The 19,995-nt window shown below is 37.0% G+C and overlaps 1 protein-coding gene across 1 annotated transcript; it reads left to right on the top strand.

The window, feature by feature from the left end:
- The first annotated feature begins 7,385 nt into the window (after positions 1–7,385).
- On the top strand, positions 7,386–19,472 carry LOC110368486. Its single transcript, XM_036139894.1, has 3 exons — positions 7,386–7,487; positions 7,812–7,879; positions 17,697–19,472. The coding sequence occupies exons 2-3, from the start codon at positions 7,869–7,871 to the stop codon at positions 19,243–19,245; spliced, it is 1,560 nt and encodes a 519-aa protein (XP_035995787.1). The 5' UTR covers positions 7,386–7,487; positions 7,812–7,868; the 3' UTR covers positions 19,246–19,472.
- The last annotated feature ends 523 nt before the right edge of the window (positions 19,473–19,995 follow it).

The raw sequence follows: 19,995 nt of genomic DNA on the forward strand, positions 1-19,995 counted from the left end.
AGCATCCTGGTCAATAAGGGTCTGATCAGGTGATCACCATGAATCCAACAGCAGCACACAGAGCAGTAGAGAGTATCCCTATCAGCATTAAAGCTATGATTCAAAATCAGGAATAACACTTTTTAACACTTTTTGTTGCAGACCTTAATAAGTACTGTATTGATTTAAAAAAAGTCTATATTGATTCAAGTAGAAACATTTGATTCATGTTATATTGAAATCAACATTTTTATACATATTTTTTCTTTTCATTAAAGCATCCTCTGTCTGATGTAATCTGTATGTCTTAATAAAAAACAAAATAACTTATACTCCACTGTCTTTTGAATTCAATAAAATTCTTTTTCTAATAACTGACTACAGAGATCATAACTGTGACATGATCCTAACTCTAGAAGTTATTTATATCTTAATAGAAAGGTGATTTAAATGTCTGGTTTTTATAGGTTAAATAAAACAGAAACATTGTTTTTGTTGCAAGAAAATGTATGACATTCTGACATATTTTTGCAGACCCAATAAAATTCACAGGCACTAAAAGCTAGAGCACAGTCTATTTAGTGTTTGGCTGAGCTAACAAAGATTGCTGTTGTTGCAAAGCCAGCGATACAATGCCAGCAACTGTCCACTGTGGCTCCTCACTCACCCACGAGGAGTGAATGCTGCAAGTCAATGACTGGATGCAGCCTGCTGGGCTTCCTCAGAGAGGAAACTTTGAACCAACCCGTCCGTAGGATTTGATTAAACTGACACTGGAAGAGCCGTTAGATGACTTATGTGAATTGGAGCTATGTAAATAAAATTGAAGTGAATTGCAATAACAACAGGATCATTTAAACAACCATCTTGTCCTGCAGGCCTTTTGAATAAAATATGTTATTTAATTTAAATATTTAACCATTTTACATCTAACTAAAACTGCCAGGGAGCAGGAAACCAGAGAGGAGCTTTATGGATGGTGCTAGAATATTTTTTATTATTCTCTGTATGTTCTATTTTGTTTACTATGTTCATTGCATTTACACTCCTGATCAAAATCTTAAGACCAGTCAAAAATTTGCAAGAATTAGCATTTTGCAACACTGAATCTTAAGAAGGTTCTAAGTAGAGCTTCACAATGTTAAAAGGACAAATCAGTGCAAGAGACAAGAACATTTGAGCAGGGAATTGTCTGAAAACTGCATTTACACTCAAACATGATTTTTTTCAGCTGATCAAAAGTTTAAGACCATAGCTCAAAAAAACCCGAAAACCCCCCAAAACAGAAATCAAAATGTCAAAAAAAGGACTCAGTAATGAGTAGCTCCACCATTCTTGTTGATGACTTCAAACAATCGTTTAGGCATGCTCGATGCCAGTGTTTCTAAATAAAATTAATAAATACAATTTAATTGGTAAAACATTTAAGAACTCAAACACTAACACTATAACTGTCTGAACAAAGTTTAAATCACTTTATTTGGGTAGAATAATGATACATTAACCGAGTTTTGACATTAGATATCACCTAACTGAATTATTTCTGATTTTAACTCTTTGCAGATAGCCGGTGGGTGTGTGAAAACAACGGGCCGGAAGACAGGCGCTCTCTCTCCGCACAGCGAACCTCGTCAGCTGAAAGCCAACACGTCTGAGCAATTTTGCAATTAACTAATATGAAAATACACTAAACAGATATTTCAGGTTTAAACACCAATTTTCATGCCTGAAAACATTTTAAAAATTAAACATTTAAAAATTGTGTCACAAAAAGTGAATCCAAATTTATTCACAGCATTCCATTCTCTGCCATCACTGTTTACATTTGAACAATTTGCTTCAACCTGCAACAAATTCTGGGACAGGATTAGCCATTAAAGGTATGTCCAACTCACTTTTCAAATTGGGATAAGGACACATTTGTTGGACACATTTGAAGAAGCCTTTAAATGATCCGAGTATTTGGACAGGAATTTGATCATACAGATTATATTGACCTTAGTATTTGTGATAGAATTATTATTACTATGTCTACATATTTTAGGTTATTTACTATTTTCATTTCATTTATCATATATATTTACTCTTTACTACTAAGAAGTTTTAAGGTTTTAGATTTCTCTATTATATTTGCAGAAGGCCTGCAGAAAGCAGAGAAATATGTTGTGACTATGATCAGTGTTTTTATGAACTCTATTCAGCCATCTGGAGTGCTGCACTGTGTGAACTGCTTGGTTTTATCTGGAAGGTCACAGTTATTTTGCTTATCCCTACCCCTTAGATTCAAAATGGAACCAGGGATTCCCTTTCCTAATAAATAGAGAGGGGGCGACGGATTTGCTTCAGATCGGATTTGGACATCTGTATTAAGCATCTCCGTTCGATCTCCTTGCAAGATTATTTGAAAACCAATCTCATTGTTGTCTCTCCTTGTGTTGTTAATGAATGTTTTAGGTGTTTGAACCTGACAATTTGCTTAAAAATTAATTATTTTCTTTTGCATTTCTCTGTTCTGTTCAGTGTGTAAAATATTTTTAGATGTCAAGACCCAGAGGTTCCCATGCACGCTATCATAAGAAAAATATTACATATCGTGCCACATCAGAGTGGCTAATGTGGGTTTTGCTTGCCACAAAAATAGTCTCTATGGGAACAAAGAGACCATTGTTAATTTATTTTTTGTACCACACCCAAGTTCCAACTTTGTATGGAGAAGCATTAATGCTCAGACCATACAGGCAAACTCTTGACAACTAGCTCAGATATTTTAAATAGTCAAAGTACAACAAAGAGCTATTTTTTAATTGTCCCTCGGAGCCAAAGGTGTTTGGGTAGGGTGTGGATTTGGCCCCATGTCTGTTATGTGGTCGTACTTGATATAGCTGCTGTTGAAGGCGACTGTCCTGTTTATTTCATTATTTTTAATATTCAGGTAAATGGTAATAAATACATTTTAGTATTTGAGATGAAATGTTCAAAAATAAATATTTAACATCTCTCAGTAAATGTGTTTTCTTAAGGTTCATTTATCAGATTAAAAATATATTTAACATGCAAGGGGGAACTTTTTTTTGTTCTGCATGTTGTTGCTCATGGATCAGACTTATTGATTTGCTCAGAGAGCCACATGAAACATTTCTGCAAGAGACCGATTAAAAGAAGTTTCCAGAAGAAGAAACAGGGTTTTTTAATTGTTGAGAAGAAACTGTAAAAATCATCTTTATTCTTCTGGAGTTAATCTGGCTTGTAAGGTACTATTTTTGCTTTATTGTGTACTTGTTTATGTAATTCAGTATTTTCTGTGAACTAATTTAGGTTGTGTTTTTCCTTCTTAGTTCTGATGGCATTTTGTTGGGCACTGTGAGGCATGTTGTCCTAAATAAATGTTTGTTGAAACCAAAGAATGATGTTGAGCTTTGATTAAAGTCAAGCGCTGTCACACTGGATTTAGTCTGAATAGCAACTGGGTGCATGGTTGAGTTGAAAGGATTCTGGTTTTGGTTTCTTTTCCAGGCTGTTGAAAAACAAAGACATTTATTTCCAGTTGAGCAACATTTTTTAAAGCCATGAAATGCTGTTTTGACCTCAAAAATGTTTGTAAAATAATAAAGCTGAGAGATGGAAATTTATTTCTGTTTTATCTAAAAATATTCATCTACTGTGAACATTGTTCTTACTCAAATCAACAGAACTTTATTATATAATGCATCCATTTTGTCACGCTTGTTGGGGTCGCGAGGGTTGCTGGTGCCTATCTCCAGCATTCAATGGGTGAGCAAGGTACACCCTGGACAGGTTGCTGTCTGTCGCATATCTATCTATCTATCTATCTATCTATCTATCTATCTATCTATCTATCTATATATATATATATATATATATATATATATATATATATATATATATATATATATATATAGTCTTCATCCTTTGCTGAATTGCATTGCCATCATATCATCAGTGTTTAAACAAACAAAAGGTTTAACGTGTTTTTTGGGCCAAATTTCTGCTTCAGAAATGAGGGTTTTGACTTTTATTCTAAAGAAAACTGTTAAAATGTTGATTAAACAAGACCTAAACTATTGAACATATGATCTTATTTCCTTATGCTGTTGCTTCAGCTCATTCCAATTGTCAGGGAGTCATTTTTTATTGTTACTGTGTTCTAATGGGACAAAAGTCTATATCCCACTTTTTACAGGAACATTTTCCATCTTACTGTATTTACGTTTCTTTTTAGTGGTTTCAGGTAGGATCTGATGTCTGGAAAATATTTAACGAGAGTCGCTGGTGTGTCTGATGCTGCGTTTCTGACTGAGGAGCTACCAGTTATGGCTTGTCAGTGTAAGAAAAAGATAAACTCCATTCTATCAGCTTCATTATTTCTAACTCTCAAGAACATTTAATTGAGGTTAAAGAAACATATCATGGGCATCAGACTGGATTTAGAAACATTGCTCAGCTAGAAATACATGTCTTCGCTTATCAACAGCCTGAAAGAGGAACCAAAACATCCTTTCTACTCATCCATGTACCCAGTTACTGTTAAAATCAAGTCTGAACACATAACAGGCACGGTGCCAAACCCACACCCTGTTCAAATACCTTCTGCTCCAAGAGGCAACACAATAAAATAAAATAGAATGAATATAAACACATGTGTCCTCCCACAGACTGGACATTCTGAAGTGACAGTGACAAAAACACAATGTTAGACAGCTACTACGACTTACACACATTAAATATGAAAATAGCTAAAATATTTTTTACAGATTGAACAAAAAAGAGTATTTAAGAAGAAAAACTTTGCTTGATTTATGTAGCAACTAGTAGGGCCAATAAAAAAAATTGTTTTTAATGCACTCATCTATCTAATTTTCTTTAACTGTTATAAACTGCATTTTTCTTAAATTAATGAGTAGCAAGGAATTCTATTATATTGAATAATATTAATGCAATTCAATTTTATTTATATAGCTCCAATTCATGAAACACATAATCTCAAGGCTCTTTCCAAAGTCAGATTCCATCAGATCCTCCAGGTTGGTCAGAAAGTTTCCTCTCTAAGGAAACCCAGCAGGTTGCATCAAGTCTCTCCAAGCAGCATTCACTCCTCCTGAAAGAGCGTAGAGCCACAGTGGACAGTCGTCTGCATTGTTGATGGCTTTGCAGCAATCCCTCATACTGAGCATGCATGAAGCGACAGTGGAGAGGAAAACTCCCCTTTAACAGGGAGGAGAACCTCCAGCAGAACCAGAACCAGGCTCAGTGTGAACGCTCATCTGCCTCCACCCACTGGGGCTTAGAGAAGACAGAGCAGAGACACAGAAAGCACAGAAGCTCACATTGACCCAGGAGTACTTTCTATGGGAGAGAAGACAGAGCAGAGACACAGAAAGCTCAGAAGCTCACATTGACCCAGGAGTACTTTCTATGTTAGAGAAGACAGAGCAGAGACACAGAAAGCACAGAAACTCACATTGACCCAGGAGTACTTTCTATGTTAGAGAAGACAGAGCAGAGACACAGAAAGCACAGAAGCTCACATTGACCCAGGAGTGCTTTCTATGTTAGATGGTAATAGTGGATGATATGCCTCCCCTGATGATGTCACAGCTAACAGAACGCCAGACCAGATGTACCTTCTACGAAGAGAAAAATTAGAAAGAACAAAAAGTTAAAAGCTGAAATAACAACAAACAATGCAGATTGGAGAGCAGTAGGAGAACTCAGCAGAAAGAGATAAATAGACCCCGATGTCCTCCAGCAGCCTAAGCCTATAGCAGCATAACTATAGAGGTAGCTCAGAGTAACATGAGCCACTCTGACTAGAAGCTTTGCCACAAAGGAAAGTTTTAAGATTAGTCTTAAAAGTAGACAGGGTGTCTGCCTCACGGACCAAAACTGGGAGTTGGTTCCACAGGAGAGGAGCCTGATAGCTAAAGGATCTGCCTCCCATTCTACTTTTAGAGATTTTAGGAACCACCAGCAGAACTGCAGTCTGAGAGCGAAGTGCTCTGTTAGGAACATACGGGGTAATCAGAGCTCTGATATATGATGGAGCTTGATTATTAAGGGCTTTATACGTTAGAAGAAGAATTTTAAATTCTATTCTTGATTTAACAGGAAGCCAATGAAGGGAAGCTAAAACAGGAGAAATATGATCCCTCTTGTTGATTTTCATCACAATTCTTGCTGCAGCATTTTGGATCAGCTGAAGACTTTGAACTGCATTTTGTGGACTTCCTGATAGTAAAAAATTACAATAGTCCATCCTTGAAGTAACAAATGCATGGACTAGTTTTTCAGCATCACTCCTGGACAGAATGTTTTGAATTTTGGCGATATTCCTGAGGTGAAAAAAGGAAACTCTGGAAACCTGTTTGATATGGGATTTAAATGACATGTCTTGGTCACAAATAACACCAAGATTTTTTACTTTATTACCAGAGGCCAAGTTAATGCCATCCAGATTAACTGATTGATTAAGAAGTTTATTTTTAAGGACTCTGGTCCAAAGATTACAACTTCTGTCTTGTCAGAATTTAGATGCAGGAAATTTAAAGTCATCCAGCTTTTGATGTCATCAAGACATGACTGCAATCAAAGTAACGGATTGGATTCATCAGGATTTATAGATAAATATATCTGAGTGTCATCAGCATAACAGTGGAAATTAATCCCATGCTGTCTGATAATTTCAACATTGCATTTTAACTGATAATTTTAATACTAATATTAATATTAACATGCACAAACTGAATCTGTCAGACAGATCAGATATAAACCAGCCTAATTCCAAATTTTAATTTTGATGCATTGAACAGGGTGCATGCGCCAAAAATATGCAATTGTGCAAACTCCGTGCCCCAGCTGTGTTTTTATGAATTAAATACTGGAGTAAAATAATGTATGTTTTGGGTAGGCTAATATTTTTAAGAGGATCATAATAATAGATAATCGAATCAACCTCGCTTTAATTTTGAAAGGCATGGAATAAACTTCCTGTCTACACAGTGCAGGAGACCGCAGGTATGCAGCCAGACTGTCTTGAAAAATGTAAGTTCATATTTTGCAAATCGCTTTGTTTGTAAATGGGAACATTTTTCAAAGCTCCATTTTTAAAACACTTTTTTCTTGCAACAATATTGGAACAAATATTTTTCAGTGCCTTAATAATAAGTCAGTTAAAACAACTGACATTGCTGCTAAACTGATTAACTTTTTTTTTAGAAAACAAACAAACAAAAGTAATTATTCCATGATTTTACACCCTGTTGTTCCATCTCCACCTACCTGTTCATTGTTCAGTAACTCAGTAAAAGGTTGTAGCTCTTTTCAAAGATTTCCCTTCATGATAACAGTTGAGAGTTTTTGTGAAACCATGTGATCAGTGTTTTTCTCCTCCTCTAACTGCATAAAACTCTCAACTCTGACTCATCTTAGAGCTTTCTGCCTCTTCAGCCTCACTGAGCGTCACAAGGAGCAGTTGTGTAATTTACACACAGGTAGGATAACCTCGTACTTTAATTATATGGTATGATAAACAACAGACCTTTATACAGACTGCAGCGTACAGGAAAAACTTGTTTTAATGTTTTATCATCATTTATAATCTAACAACATTGAACAATAGTCCAACAAAGGTGAAGATGCAACTTCTGTAACTAGTAGTAAATACATCTGCATCAAACTATTGAGCCTTTTCTTAAAGGCACAGTAACAGCATGGGGATAATATGAAGAAATGTCTTTTTTGCTGATGCAGTAGAAACCATTTTAAGTGACCTGAATGAGAACAGCAGCAACATCTGTTTGATTGTGTTTTATTAGACATTAAGACGTGTTTCAGCATCACTGCTGTGGAGATCGTTGAACCACTTCCTCACCATGGAAAGAGCGTGAGTAACTCTTAAACCCTGTTAACACCTCCCAGCTGATGGTAAAAATTGTTTTCATAATCTTAAATAATGTTAAAGCTAATCATTACTAAGGAATTATATAAATGCAGCTCTAGAAACCTGTAGCCCTGGGTCCAGCCCCAGGTTATTATTGCTCTGTTTTCTCTCCAAGGGCGTGTTTACTTTTCCTGTATTGCATATTAATGTGACTTCTCACCACAAGATGGCGCTAACAAAGCAAACACTCTGGGCTTTTTAATCAACTTATTGAAGTCGCAAAGTAACACAATGCCTTGCAACAAATGCTGACTTTGTAATAATAATAATAATAATAATAACTAGAAAAAGCTGTTCCTGCATAACAGAGAGTGAGAATGCTAATCTGCAGAATGATTTGAGGAGAAGATGCAGAAGATCCATGCAGAAGAGAAGAAATAGCTGAAAAACATTGAAGAATTTGAAATATTTGAAGAATTTGAACAATTTGAAGTAATTTGTAGTGGTAGTAGTATCAGTAGTAGAAATATTAGTAGTATCAGTAGTAGTAGTAGTAGTAGTAGTAGTAGTAGTAGTATCAGTTTTTAAAGAATTTGAAGGAATCTGAAGAATTTGAAGGAATTTGTAGTAGTAGTAATATCAGTAGTACTACTACTAGCAGTAGTTGTTCTATTAGCAGTAGTAATAGTAGTAGTATCAGTAGTAGTTGTTGTAGTATCAGTAGTAGTATCAGTAGTGGTAGGATTACTATCAGTAAGTATTTGAGCATTTGAAAAATGTTAAAAATGGGAAGAATTTGAACCATTTGAACAGTTTGAACAATAAGAAGAATTTGAAAGAATTTGAAGGAAGATGAAAAATTGGAAGAATTTGAAGGAATTTGTAGTAGTAATAGTAGTAGTAGTAGTATCAGTAGTACTACTAGTAGTAGTAGTTGTATTAGTAGTAGTAGTAATAGTAGTAGTATCAGTAGTAGTTGTTGTAGTATCAGTAGTAGGATCAGTAGTAGTAGGAGTAGCAGCAGTAGTATCATTAGTAGTAGTAGTAGTCTTAGTAGTAGTAGTATCATTATTATTATTATTAGTAGTAGTATCAGTAGTAGGAGGAGTAGTATCGGTTGTAGCAGTAGTAATATCAGTTTTATCACAAGAATTTGAAGGAATTTGAAGAATTTGACAAATTTGAAGAATTTTAAGTATTTGAAGTATTTGTATTAGTATTAAATTGAAAAGTATTAAATTGAAAATTTTGAACCATTTGAACAAGAAGAACAATAAGGAGAATTAGAAGAATTTGAAAGAATATGAAAAATATTGAGAATCTAAAGGAATTTGCATTGATTTCGATGGGAAAAATTTGAAGAATTTGAAAAACTTGAATTTGAACCATTTGAACAATTTGAAAAATAAGAAGAATTTGAAAGAATATGAAACATTTTAAGAATTTGAAGGAATTTGTAGTAGCAGTAGTTGTTGTAGTATCAGTAGTAGTATCAGTAGCAGCAGTAGTATCATTAGAAGTAGTAGTAGTAGTTGTAGTAGTAGTAGTATCATTAGTAGTAGTAGTACTATCAGTAGTAGTAGGAGTAGTATCGGTTGTAGTAAAAACATGACTAGGGTTGACGTAGGCCAAATTTCTTGTGGAGCTTTCTCTCTAAAGGAAGTACAGACTCTGTGAAGCAGAAGTTTGTACGAGCTTCCTAGAGCTACTTCCGGATAGCTACATGCTAACCATTAGCCGCTAACAAGGTTGTGTTCAGTATCACCTGGTGATTGTACTCTGTCAGTTTGGTCCAAATCATGTACTGGGAAGTGCCTCAAAAAGGGGTGCCAATACTTAATGTCACCAAACGTGACCAAAGTTCATGGGTCAAATCCGCCTCCTTTAGCAACTCAGCCTCACCACATCTGGGCCCAGAACTAAACATTTGACCAAAATGGTCAGTAACGCCATTTCCCACAGGTGGGTGGTGCTGCATTGGCCAATTGGGTCGTGTCTGGGCATCATGCCAGGTCCTGTTGGAAGCAAAGGCCCAATAGGAAAGCATGTGAAATCCAAAATGGGACAGAAAAGTGACACATGGCTGAAAGTCACTTGAAAATTTTAAAATGTTAAGAAGTGACTGTGCAAATTTCAGATTCCTACAATAATCACAGCCACTGCAGGGGATGTTGAAAGTTGCCATTCTATCCGAATGGAGCCTGTCCCTCTGGCCCTCAGAGTTCCGTTGTCATGGAAACTCACTCACACCTGCAGCGGGCCCGACTACTCAAGTGCAGACACTTTGTGTCAGACTCTGCCTCATTAAAATAGAATGGAATACTTTGCCTCAAACAACGCTCCATATCTCCTGATCCGTAAATGGTAGAGACGTAATTTTTTCTGCGTTTATTTCTTAACGGATAGGAGAACAAGACAAACTATCGGGTTTTTGCTAGAAATGTTTTAATTTAGGCGTAAAAAATTATGATATAAAGGGGATTTTTATGGAATTTCAGAAATCCTCTGAAAACGGTCTCGAACAAATCGCTGTAGCGGTGTGAAAAAGTATAAGAGATATCAAAATAATTCTTTCACTGTGAGTATCAGCAGGCTTTTGAGGACTATGGAGTTCATTTTTATGTCTGTACAAAAATCGGTGTAGGCACAGCGACGATGTAAAAAAGTGGATCATGTGGAAGAATGAAGCTCAAAGCGTTTTAAGGATTTTGCACATTCGCTACTCCCGAACAAATTGTTCCTGCGGCAAAACCGTAACATTTATCGACAAAATTCCTTTTTTGTGAGCGCCAGAAGCGTCTGGACATCAATGTGTGAAAGTCTCATGCCTGTACATGAAACGGTTTAGGAGTAGCGACGATGTGAAAACATGTGTCGCTTGGGAATGTCAGGTGTGATTTTTTACCACACCTCCATAGAAAATTAATGGAGAGCTTTTAGGCTTTGTGGTGCTCTGGGGTGATTTGCGAAAAATCTATAAATCCCACACCAATGATGGTTACGTTTCCAGAATCCAGACAAAAATTCCTACGTTTTGATGTATAATTTATCTGAATAGAGTGAAAATTGAGCGAGTGAGAAGAAGTTGTTCAGAGAAGGAAAATCTATAGGAACGGCAGAGTGGCCACTCTAAATTAACTCCCTAGCAACCATAGCAACGCATTCATTTTCTGAATTTTATGAAAATGCAAAATTATTTTAAGGAGGTACTATGTGAAAATGGTAGAAGATATGAAAAAGCTGAAGTAGCTGAAGATAGCTGAAGGTTATTTGAACATTTTAAAAGTTGAATGGCGTTTCTAGCTGAAAGTAGGCTGAAGCAGTAAGCTGTCAAAAAGCTGAAAAATTTGAAGAATTTGAAGGATTCTCCATTCAATTTCAATGAGAGCAAAAAACTCACAAAAAGTTAAAAATTTAAATATTGTAAAAGTTATAATTACCAAAAGACATAGCAGTAATGTCGTGAACGAACGTTTTGATACGAAAATTGTTTAAATCAGTTGAAGTATGCAGGAGTAATTAGATGCCGAAAAAAGTACGGAATAATAATCAAGACCTGAAGGAACTTAATAAGTGAGAATGCTGTATAGCATTCTCACTTGATAATAATGTTCTAATGAGGTTCTGTTGGAACTCAGTGCAGCATTGGTACTCGTGATCACACCATCCTGTTAGAACGCCTGGAAAACTGTGTCGGCATTTCTGCTACAGCTCTCCACTGGTTTAAATCCTACTTTAGGGGACTTTTAGTGTCAGCAGGTAACTTTACATCAGAGACGACAAAAATCACATGTGGGGTTCCCCAAGATGGAAGCCATTGTTTAGAGTTGCCTCTTAACAGTTTTATTTAAACTATTCACTGACACATCAGTCATTCACGGTAGCAGTTCAATTTTTCATACCTGCTTTAACTGTAATGCACTTTTTCTGCTTTTTTTCTTCTCCTATGTTCATGTACAGCACTTTAAATTGTCTTGTGACTGAAATGTTGTATATGAATAAAGTTGCCTTGCCTAATCTCTGGATTACACTACTCATCGCTGGGTTCTTGTGTTATTCTGCCTCATTCACACATCCATGGACTCCATTCCACTACCTGTTCACCACTCTGCCCATGCTCCATATTGTGCTTCTTCTGTTTTTCTGTGTTAATATTATTAAACTACCCTGATGGTCACCCTAAGTGCCTGTCTGCGGTTTGATCAACTTGCAAAACCTGAAACATGAACCTCTCAGATGAGAATACGGCACTACAAAAGTAGGAATCAGGTATCCTCCCTTTCTCACAACTGCTGAGTAGCTTTCTGCATTTCCATCCATTTATCATTTATCCGTGCATTGAGAGAAGGGGACAGGTCGCCAGTGCTTCCTGCATGTGTCCTCTGATATTCTGATTTATCGCTGGCATGGGTGGATAAGTAATCACATTCTTTACTTCAGTAAAAGTACAAATACTTGAATAATAAAAGATTCTGATAAAATTAAAGGTACTGATTGCACTTCTATGCTTCAATAAAAGTAAGGGCTTAAGTTATTTATTTCATGGCTCCCATGCAGCAATGTCGTAATGAAATAATTTAAGCTGTTAAACCCCATCAAACTCAGTGGGTTGGATTAGGGCAACTTCCATTGAGACCCGGATGTCTGATTGGCTGCTTCAAATAGCAAGACAAGGCAACTGATTCCAAGTTTACTATGACTCTGAGGACATCATTTTTGTTGCATAATGTTATTAACTCCAGCCTATTTATCCCTAGTCTGGTCTGAAATATGTCTAATAAGTTCATTAGAGAGCATTATCTGCCGTTACTAAGTGGACAGGGCTAATGTCAATCCTGTCTGAAGTCTTTGGCAGCTTCCTCCAAGCTGAACCACAGTGAGCTTTCACATGTATTTATTTCATAGTAAATTCACATTTATTTAATTATTTATGTCCCATTTAACTTTCAATATTTGAATCCTCCATAGTTCTTATGGTTTTGTAATTTTTGTTTATATCTGAATGTTTTTTAATTGGTTTTCATTGTACTTTTGTGGCCTTTATTGGCCACGTAAAGGTCTATCTGACTCACTGACTGATTGGTTATCAGTGGCGTCTCTGGCATGATGAGTCAAGAAGTCCTGACTCATCCGGTCTGATCCGGAGAGACGGCATCCATCCTACTTTGGATGGTGCAGCTCTTCTTTCTAGGAATCTGGCCGGATTTATTAGTTAGATTTTAACATCCATGTTGACACTGAATGTAATAACCTTAGCGTAGCCTTTAAAACTATCCTAGATTTGTAATATTCTGTCTTGGTTCCTGTTTATGATTTGGTTAAGTTAGCTTTTTCCTGCCTTTTGGTTTATTTGTGTTTTAGGATCTGGTGTTCTGTTTAGCCTGTTGATTATTTTCATTATCTGTTTTCTGTATTAGTTCTAATTTTAGTTATGCGATTTGTTTTCATTACTGTTCTTGGATTTTGGTTTATTCCCCAGCTCCTGTCAGTTCCGCAATTGCTTCCACCTTTGGTTAATTACTTTTCACTCCGCTCACCTGTTTGTCTGTTTATTTAAGCCTCACCTCCTCCTCAGCTAGTTGTCGGTTCGTCTCTCATGCTTGCTCGCACTCCATTCCGTCGCATCCCCGAATGTACTCCCATCTTTTGGTAAGAGCCCCCAGCACCTTGATTCTGTTTAAATGACCCTGTTCTGTCTGTTCGCCCAGTTCTGTCCACCTGTCGCCTTTCAAGAGTTGCCTGGATGTCTGCCTTACCTTCCATTTGGATTATGTTTTGTTTGCCTGTCCATGTTCCACTCCTCATCAACCCTTCAATAAACCAGTTTCAAGCCTAGCAGAGTTTTGATTGAATTCCGGGTTCACCGCCAAGCCAGATCATTACAAGATTCAATTGGTTTTGCTTAAAATGTGCATAAACCGACGCACTCTTGGCTCCAAACTTTATACCTTGTGCTGACATATGCCATTGATTGTGAAGAATTAACAGTATTTCCTCACAACCCTGTCTTATCTGATCATTTTTAATAACATTTGAGTTTAATCTAACTGAGTTCTCCACCCCCAAATGAGGGTTCCATTATAGTAGATCTTTATCGGACAATGCTGCATCAAACTTTAAAGAGTCTGTCCCCCTTTTGATATCGTCAGTATTGCAGAAATACCCTGCAGATAGCAGCAATGTTGTTTCTTTCCATTCACAAATAAATGTCTTTGTTAACGGTGTGACTTTGTCATTGCGTTCTGCATTAGACAATGTAGCTCCCTTAAAAAAGAAGGTGATTATTCACAGGAAGCTGGCTCCTTGGTTTAATTCAGAGCTGCGTTCCTTGAAGCACAATGTTAGGAAATTGGAGAGAAAATGGCGCTCTACACACCAAGAGGAATCCTACCTAATCTGGAGGGACAGTCTATTGTTGTATAACAAGACCCTTTGCAGAGTTAAAGCAGCATATTTTTCATCATTAATTGAAGAGAATAAAAATAATCCTAGATTTCTCTTTAGTACAGTTGCCAAACTTACACAGAGTCATAGCTCCGTTGATCCATCCATTCCCTTAGCAGTAATGACTTTATGGGATTCTTTAAAAATAAAATTGATTCCATTAAAAATAAAATAATTGGCATCCTCCCAAACATGATTACCTCGTCCTCAGTAAGTGAGGCAGCATTGGAGGAATCTTTAGAACCTGTGCAGTGTCTGAACTGTTTAGAAGCAGTAGAGCTTTCTGAGCTATCTAAAATCTTAGCTTCATCTAAACCTTCTACCTGTATGTTAGACCCAATCCCAACCAAGTTGTTTAAGGAGGTATTCCCTTTGATCAGTGGCACTATTTTAGATATGATTAATCCATCCTTAGTAAATGGATATGTACCACAGGCTTTTAAAGTAACTGTTATTAAACCTTTACTTAACAAACCATCTCTTGATAAAGATGAGTTGGTAAATTACAGACCTATATCTAATATTCTTTGTTATCTAAAATTCTTGAGAAAGTAGTTGCTACTCAACTTTGTGAACATTTACAAAGCAATGACCTACTCGAGGAGTTTCAGTCAGGCTTCAGAGCTCATCATAGCACTGAAACAGCTCTGGTGAAGGTCACTAATGATATTCTCATGGCCTCAGATAATGGACTTGTGTCTATACTTGTCCCGTTAGATCTCAGTGCTGCATTTGATACAGTTGATCACAATATTCTCTTACAAAGACTTGAGCATACTGTAGGGATTAAGGGGAAAGCATTAGGTTGGTTTAAATCTTATCTATAGGACAGATTCCAGTTTGTTCATGTTAATAATAAATCTTCTTCAAACTCTAGGGTCACCTGTGGAGTACCACAGGGTTCAGTCCTTGGACCAATTCTATTTACTATATATATGCTTCCGATTGGCAAAATTATCAGACAGCATGGGATTAATTTCCACTGTTATGCTGATGATACTCAGCTATATTTATCCATAAATCCTGATGAATCCAATCAGTTACTTCGACTGCAGTCATGTCTTGATGACATCAAAAGCTGGATGACTTTAAATTTCCTGCACTTAAATTCTGACAAGAAAGAAGTTGTAATCTTTGGACCAGAGTCCTCAAAATATAAACTTCCTAATCAATCACTTAATCTGGATGGCATTAACTTGGCCTCTGGTAATAAAGTAAAAAATCTTGGTGTTATTTTTGACCAAGACATGTCATTTAAATCCCATATTAAACAGGTTTCCAGAGTTTCCTTTTTTCACCTCAGGAATATCGCCAACATTAGAAACATTCTGTCCAGGAGTGATGCTGAAAAACTAGTCCATGCATTTGTTACTTCAAGGCTGGACTATTGTAATTCTTTACTATCAGGAAGTCCACAAAATGCAGTTCAAAGTCTTCAGCTGATCCAAAATGCTGCAGCAAGAGTTCTGATGAAAATCAACCAGAGGGATCATATTTCTCCTATTTTAGCTTCCCTTTATTGGCTTCCTGTTATATCAAGAATATAATTTAAAATTCTCCTTCTAACATATAAAGCCTTTAATAATCAAGCTCCATCATATATCAGAGCTCTGATTACCCCGTATGTTCCTAACAGAGCACTTCGCTCTCAGACTGCAGGTCTGCTGGTGGTTCCTAGAGTCTCTAAAAGTAGAATGGGAGGCAGATCCTTTAGCTATCAGGCTCCTCTCCTGTGGAACCAACTCCCAGTTTTGGTCCATGAGGCAGACACCCCGTCTACTTTTAAGACTAATCTTAAAACTTTTCTTTGTGACAAAGCTTCTAGTTAGAGTGTCTCATGTTACCCTGAGATACCTCTATAGTTATGTTGCTATAGGCTTAGGCTGCTGGAGGACATCAGGGTCTATTTCTCTCACTCTGCTGAGTTCTCCTACTGCTCTCTAATCTGCATTGTTTGTTGTTATTTCAGCTTTTAAGTTTTTGTTCTGTCTTTTTTCTCTTCATAGAAGGTACACCTGGTCTGGTGTTCTGTTAGCTGTGACATCATCCAGGGGATGCAGTATGTGTGGGGGAAGATCACAAACACCGAGTCCTGAACATAGCTGGTACCTGATACTGATGTCATTATCAGTGACGCAATGATAAAAACTCTGATGCTCAAGTTTTTACAACAGAATATTTGATGTATTTGTCAGTTTTAATTCAAATAAACCATTATTAAGTCTTAATGACACATAGCAGGGGCTAGGAGATTTATTTCTGTAAGCACACTTCGTAATATTGTTTGTAGCAGCTTTTCCCTGGAATATGTAACGTTCTGGATTACAGTTTAAAAAATAGTTTTGGTCTGTTTGAAAATGAAACATCGCACACTACAAACATGTGTTTCATGTGTCTGATTGATAGGAATAGAGAATAAGTGAATGCTTAGTAGAAATATTAGTAGAGTGTTGGTCTGATCAGATTAAACAAGTCAGAATTTTGTTACAAGCTTTTCTAAAGTGATGCCCCAATGATTCATAAGAATGAAAACAGTTACAATAATTTCTGGAGGCATCTGTTGTTTCATATTTTCAATGCATCTGTTGAAAGTGCTGGTTTGGGTTACATTTCCATGCTTTACTGGTGCTGATGTGAGGCAGCTGAGAAAAACTGGAAAGTGAATCTCTGTGGATCAGATTTTTTATAAAAACACTTTCATTCATTCAGAGCAGGAAACAAAACCGGCTGGGAATGATGTTCCTTGTTTGCAATTTTCCAAACTACAATAATCGATCTTCTTGTTTTTATTACTTTGGATTCCTGTGGCTCATTAAATACTGTTCTTTTTTGAGTTTGAATAAAGTCTTCCTCAGTAAATCATCTGCTTTGGTTTCTATGTGTTGGACCATGTGAAAGTAAATGTTATTTTATAGAATATTTAAAAACAGTAGTAGTCGGTCAAAATGAGTTGTTTCTTGTTTTAATCCTGAGAAACTTGCTGGCTGTCCGTCGTGCTCCTGCTGCTGCGTTGGGGTCAGCAGACTCAATCAATGACAACAAAAATAGATTTAAAAAATAGAAAACTGCTCATTTTAGATAAACTTGCATGGTATGATGACCAAGACCCACATTTGATTAAGTTTGGTGTTAAAACGTATATCTGGATAACCCTCCGGTGGTTTGGATTTCTCAGCCACAACAAGAAAGACTTTAAAACTAAAACATTGCTTCAAAATGTATTTTACTCAGCATGATCAGAAATATATGTCTAGTTTGTTGCTTGATTTAATCAACAACCGTTTTACTTTTAATTTAAGAGATTTTGCACAAGAAGGCAACATGTGTACAAAAAGTTTAAGGTGCTTTGAGCTTCTTTGTGCTTTTTCTTTTACAGGATCAACAATCCTTCTCTGACAAAACTCATCTCCGCTAGTTCTCTGATCTCCTCAGGACATCCAGACATCTATCAGCTGATCACAAAGAAAGAGAGGCTTGGAACTCTGACCAAAGTAACCTTTGGTCAAAAAGGCACTGATCAGAAAAACAAAACCATCTTACTTGTGGGTGAAACAGGGTCAGGAAAATCCTCGATGATCGACGTTATTTTCAACCATGCAGTGGGAGTCCAGGCTGAAGATGGGGTCTGGTTTCAGATCGTAGATGAAGAAGAAGGTCAAACCCCAGATGTGATCATATATGAGATCTTTGGTTTTGAAGGTGCAACGTTGCCCTCTTCCCTCACCATCATTGACACTCCTGGATACGGAAGCACCAGAGGGATCAAACATGATCAGGTAGTCGTTGACAGGATGCACGAGTTGTTTGAGTCAGGAAAGGGTGTTCATGAGCTTCATGCTGTAGGTCTGGTGATGAAGGCCACTGATAACCGACTAAGCGACAGACTGATGTACATTTTTGACACCGTCATGTCTCTGTTTGGAAATGACATGGAGAAAAACATTGCAGCTCTCATCACTCACTCGAACGGAAGAACGCCTAAAAATGCTCTTGAAGCTCTTGAAGCTGCAAACATCAGATGTGCAAAAAATCCAAGGAATCAACGGGTTTACTTCTTGTTTAATAACTGGCAGAAAACAGACCAGACAAATGAAGCCGAATATGTGAAAGCAGCTGATCTGATTTCAGAGAGGGGAATAAGAGAGTTTGCAGCGTTTGTCGACAATAATTCACCGGAGAAACTAAAGCTAACGACTGAAGTGATGAATGAACGCGTCAGACTGACGGCCTGCATCCAAAACCTGCTGGAGAGAATCCAGCTGACTAAACAGAAACAGACAGAAATGCAGCAGATTCAGGGAGAACTGAAGGCGCATGAAGCAGAGATGAAGGAACACAAGGACTTCACTGTAACCTTTGACGAGCCCTACGTTGGTAAAGAATATATCAAAGACGCAAAGAAGGGGATCTTTTTTTTTAATGGAGCTGTGATCTGTAAGAGATGCAAGCAGAACTGTCATTACCCTGGATGCACCAAGACCTGGCTCCCTGAGTTGTGTGAGGTGATGAAGAGAGGCCGCTGCACCGTCTGCTCCAACAAGTGTCCTGCTTCAGTTCACTATAAGGAGAAGTGGATATATGTGAACAAAACCAGGAAAGCTAGTAAGACCATACAGCAAGTCAAACATGACCATGAAAATAACTCCAAGTATCAAGACCAGGCATGTCTTCTGGGAAACCTTGAAAAGGAAATGGAGCAACTTTCAAAAGATAAATCCAGATTAGTGGATGAAGCCTACCAGCACATCATCAGGCTGGAGCAGATCGCCCTGAAAGCTAATTCAGTGTCCATTAATGTCCACTTGGACTTCCTGATTGAGAAGATGAAGGAAAAGGGGGACAAAATGAAAGTCCAGAAGCTGGAGGAACTGAAGAGAAAAGTAGACGAAGGAACCAAAGCAGCACAGAGATACAAACGTGTCTAAAAGAGTCTGAGGCAATAAAAGTCGAAGAACTTTAATCAGATTTCTTCCCTGGAAACTGGAAAGTTCAACACATTGATTCAGAAATTATTTTGAGACAAATTTGGTGGAGGGATATTTAAGATTAATCTTCAATAAAGTATGTATGCATGCTAGTAAAATTTAAATATTGAGATAAAAGTTCTATTTTCACCACGGCTGCCAGAGCACCATTCTGCTCCCCAGGAAGATCAACATCCTCTACTAACCTTTTCAATAAACCTGAATCTTTAATCCCATACTGATGCTGCTACTTACATCTTAGAAATGTATTAATGGTAGCATCCTGAAGTGCTTTCTGAATGCTACAGTACATGTTAGATTATCGTTTATTTCAACGCTCTGCATTCCCAGAACCAGAACCAGACATGGAGAAGCAGCATTTAGTTAGGGTTAGAAGAATGAAGACTGCAAAGGTGCTGAATGCCTTAGTTCCTTTAAATTGACTTAAAAACATGTTTTTTTTAGTTTATTTAAATGTTAATGTTGAACTTTGTAGTCCAACATGTGTTATACTGTATCTGACCTGCTGCTACTATTCCTCTGCAATGTTCTTTTTCTCATGTTCTGCTCATGTTCAGAACTTTGAATTGTCTTGTTACTCAAATGAGCAACAAATAAACTTGTCTTTCTCTTTTTTAGTTTTTAAAAATCCTGATTAATAAGGTTGACTGATTGAAAAGTGATTATTGTTAAAACCTGAAATGCCTTTAT

The sequence above is a fragment of the Fundulus heteroclitus genome, chromosome 8, assembly GCF_011125445.2.
Source record: "Fundulus heteroclitus isolate FHET01 chromosome 8, MU-UCD_Fhet_4.1, whole genome shotgun sequence".
NCBI classification, from domain to species: Eukaryota; Metazoa; Chordata; class Actinopteri; order Cyprinodontiformes; family Fundulidae; genus Fundulus; species Fundulus heteroclitus.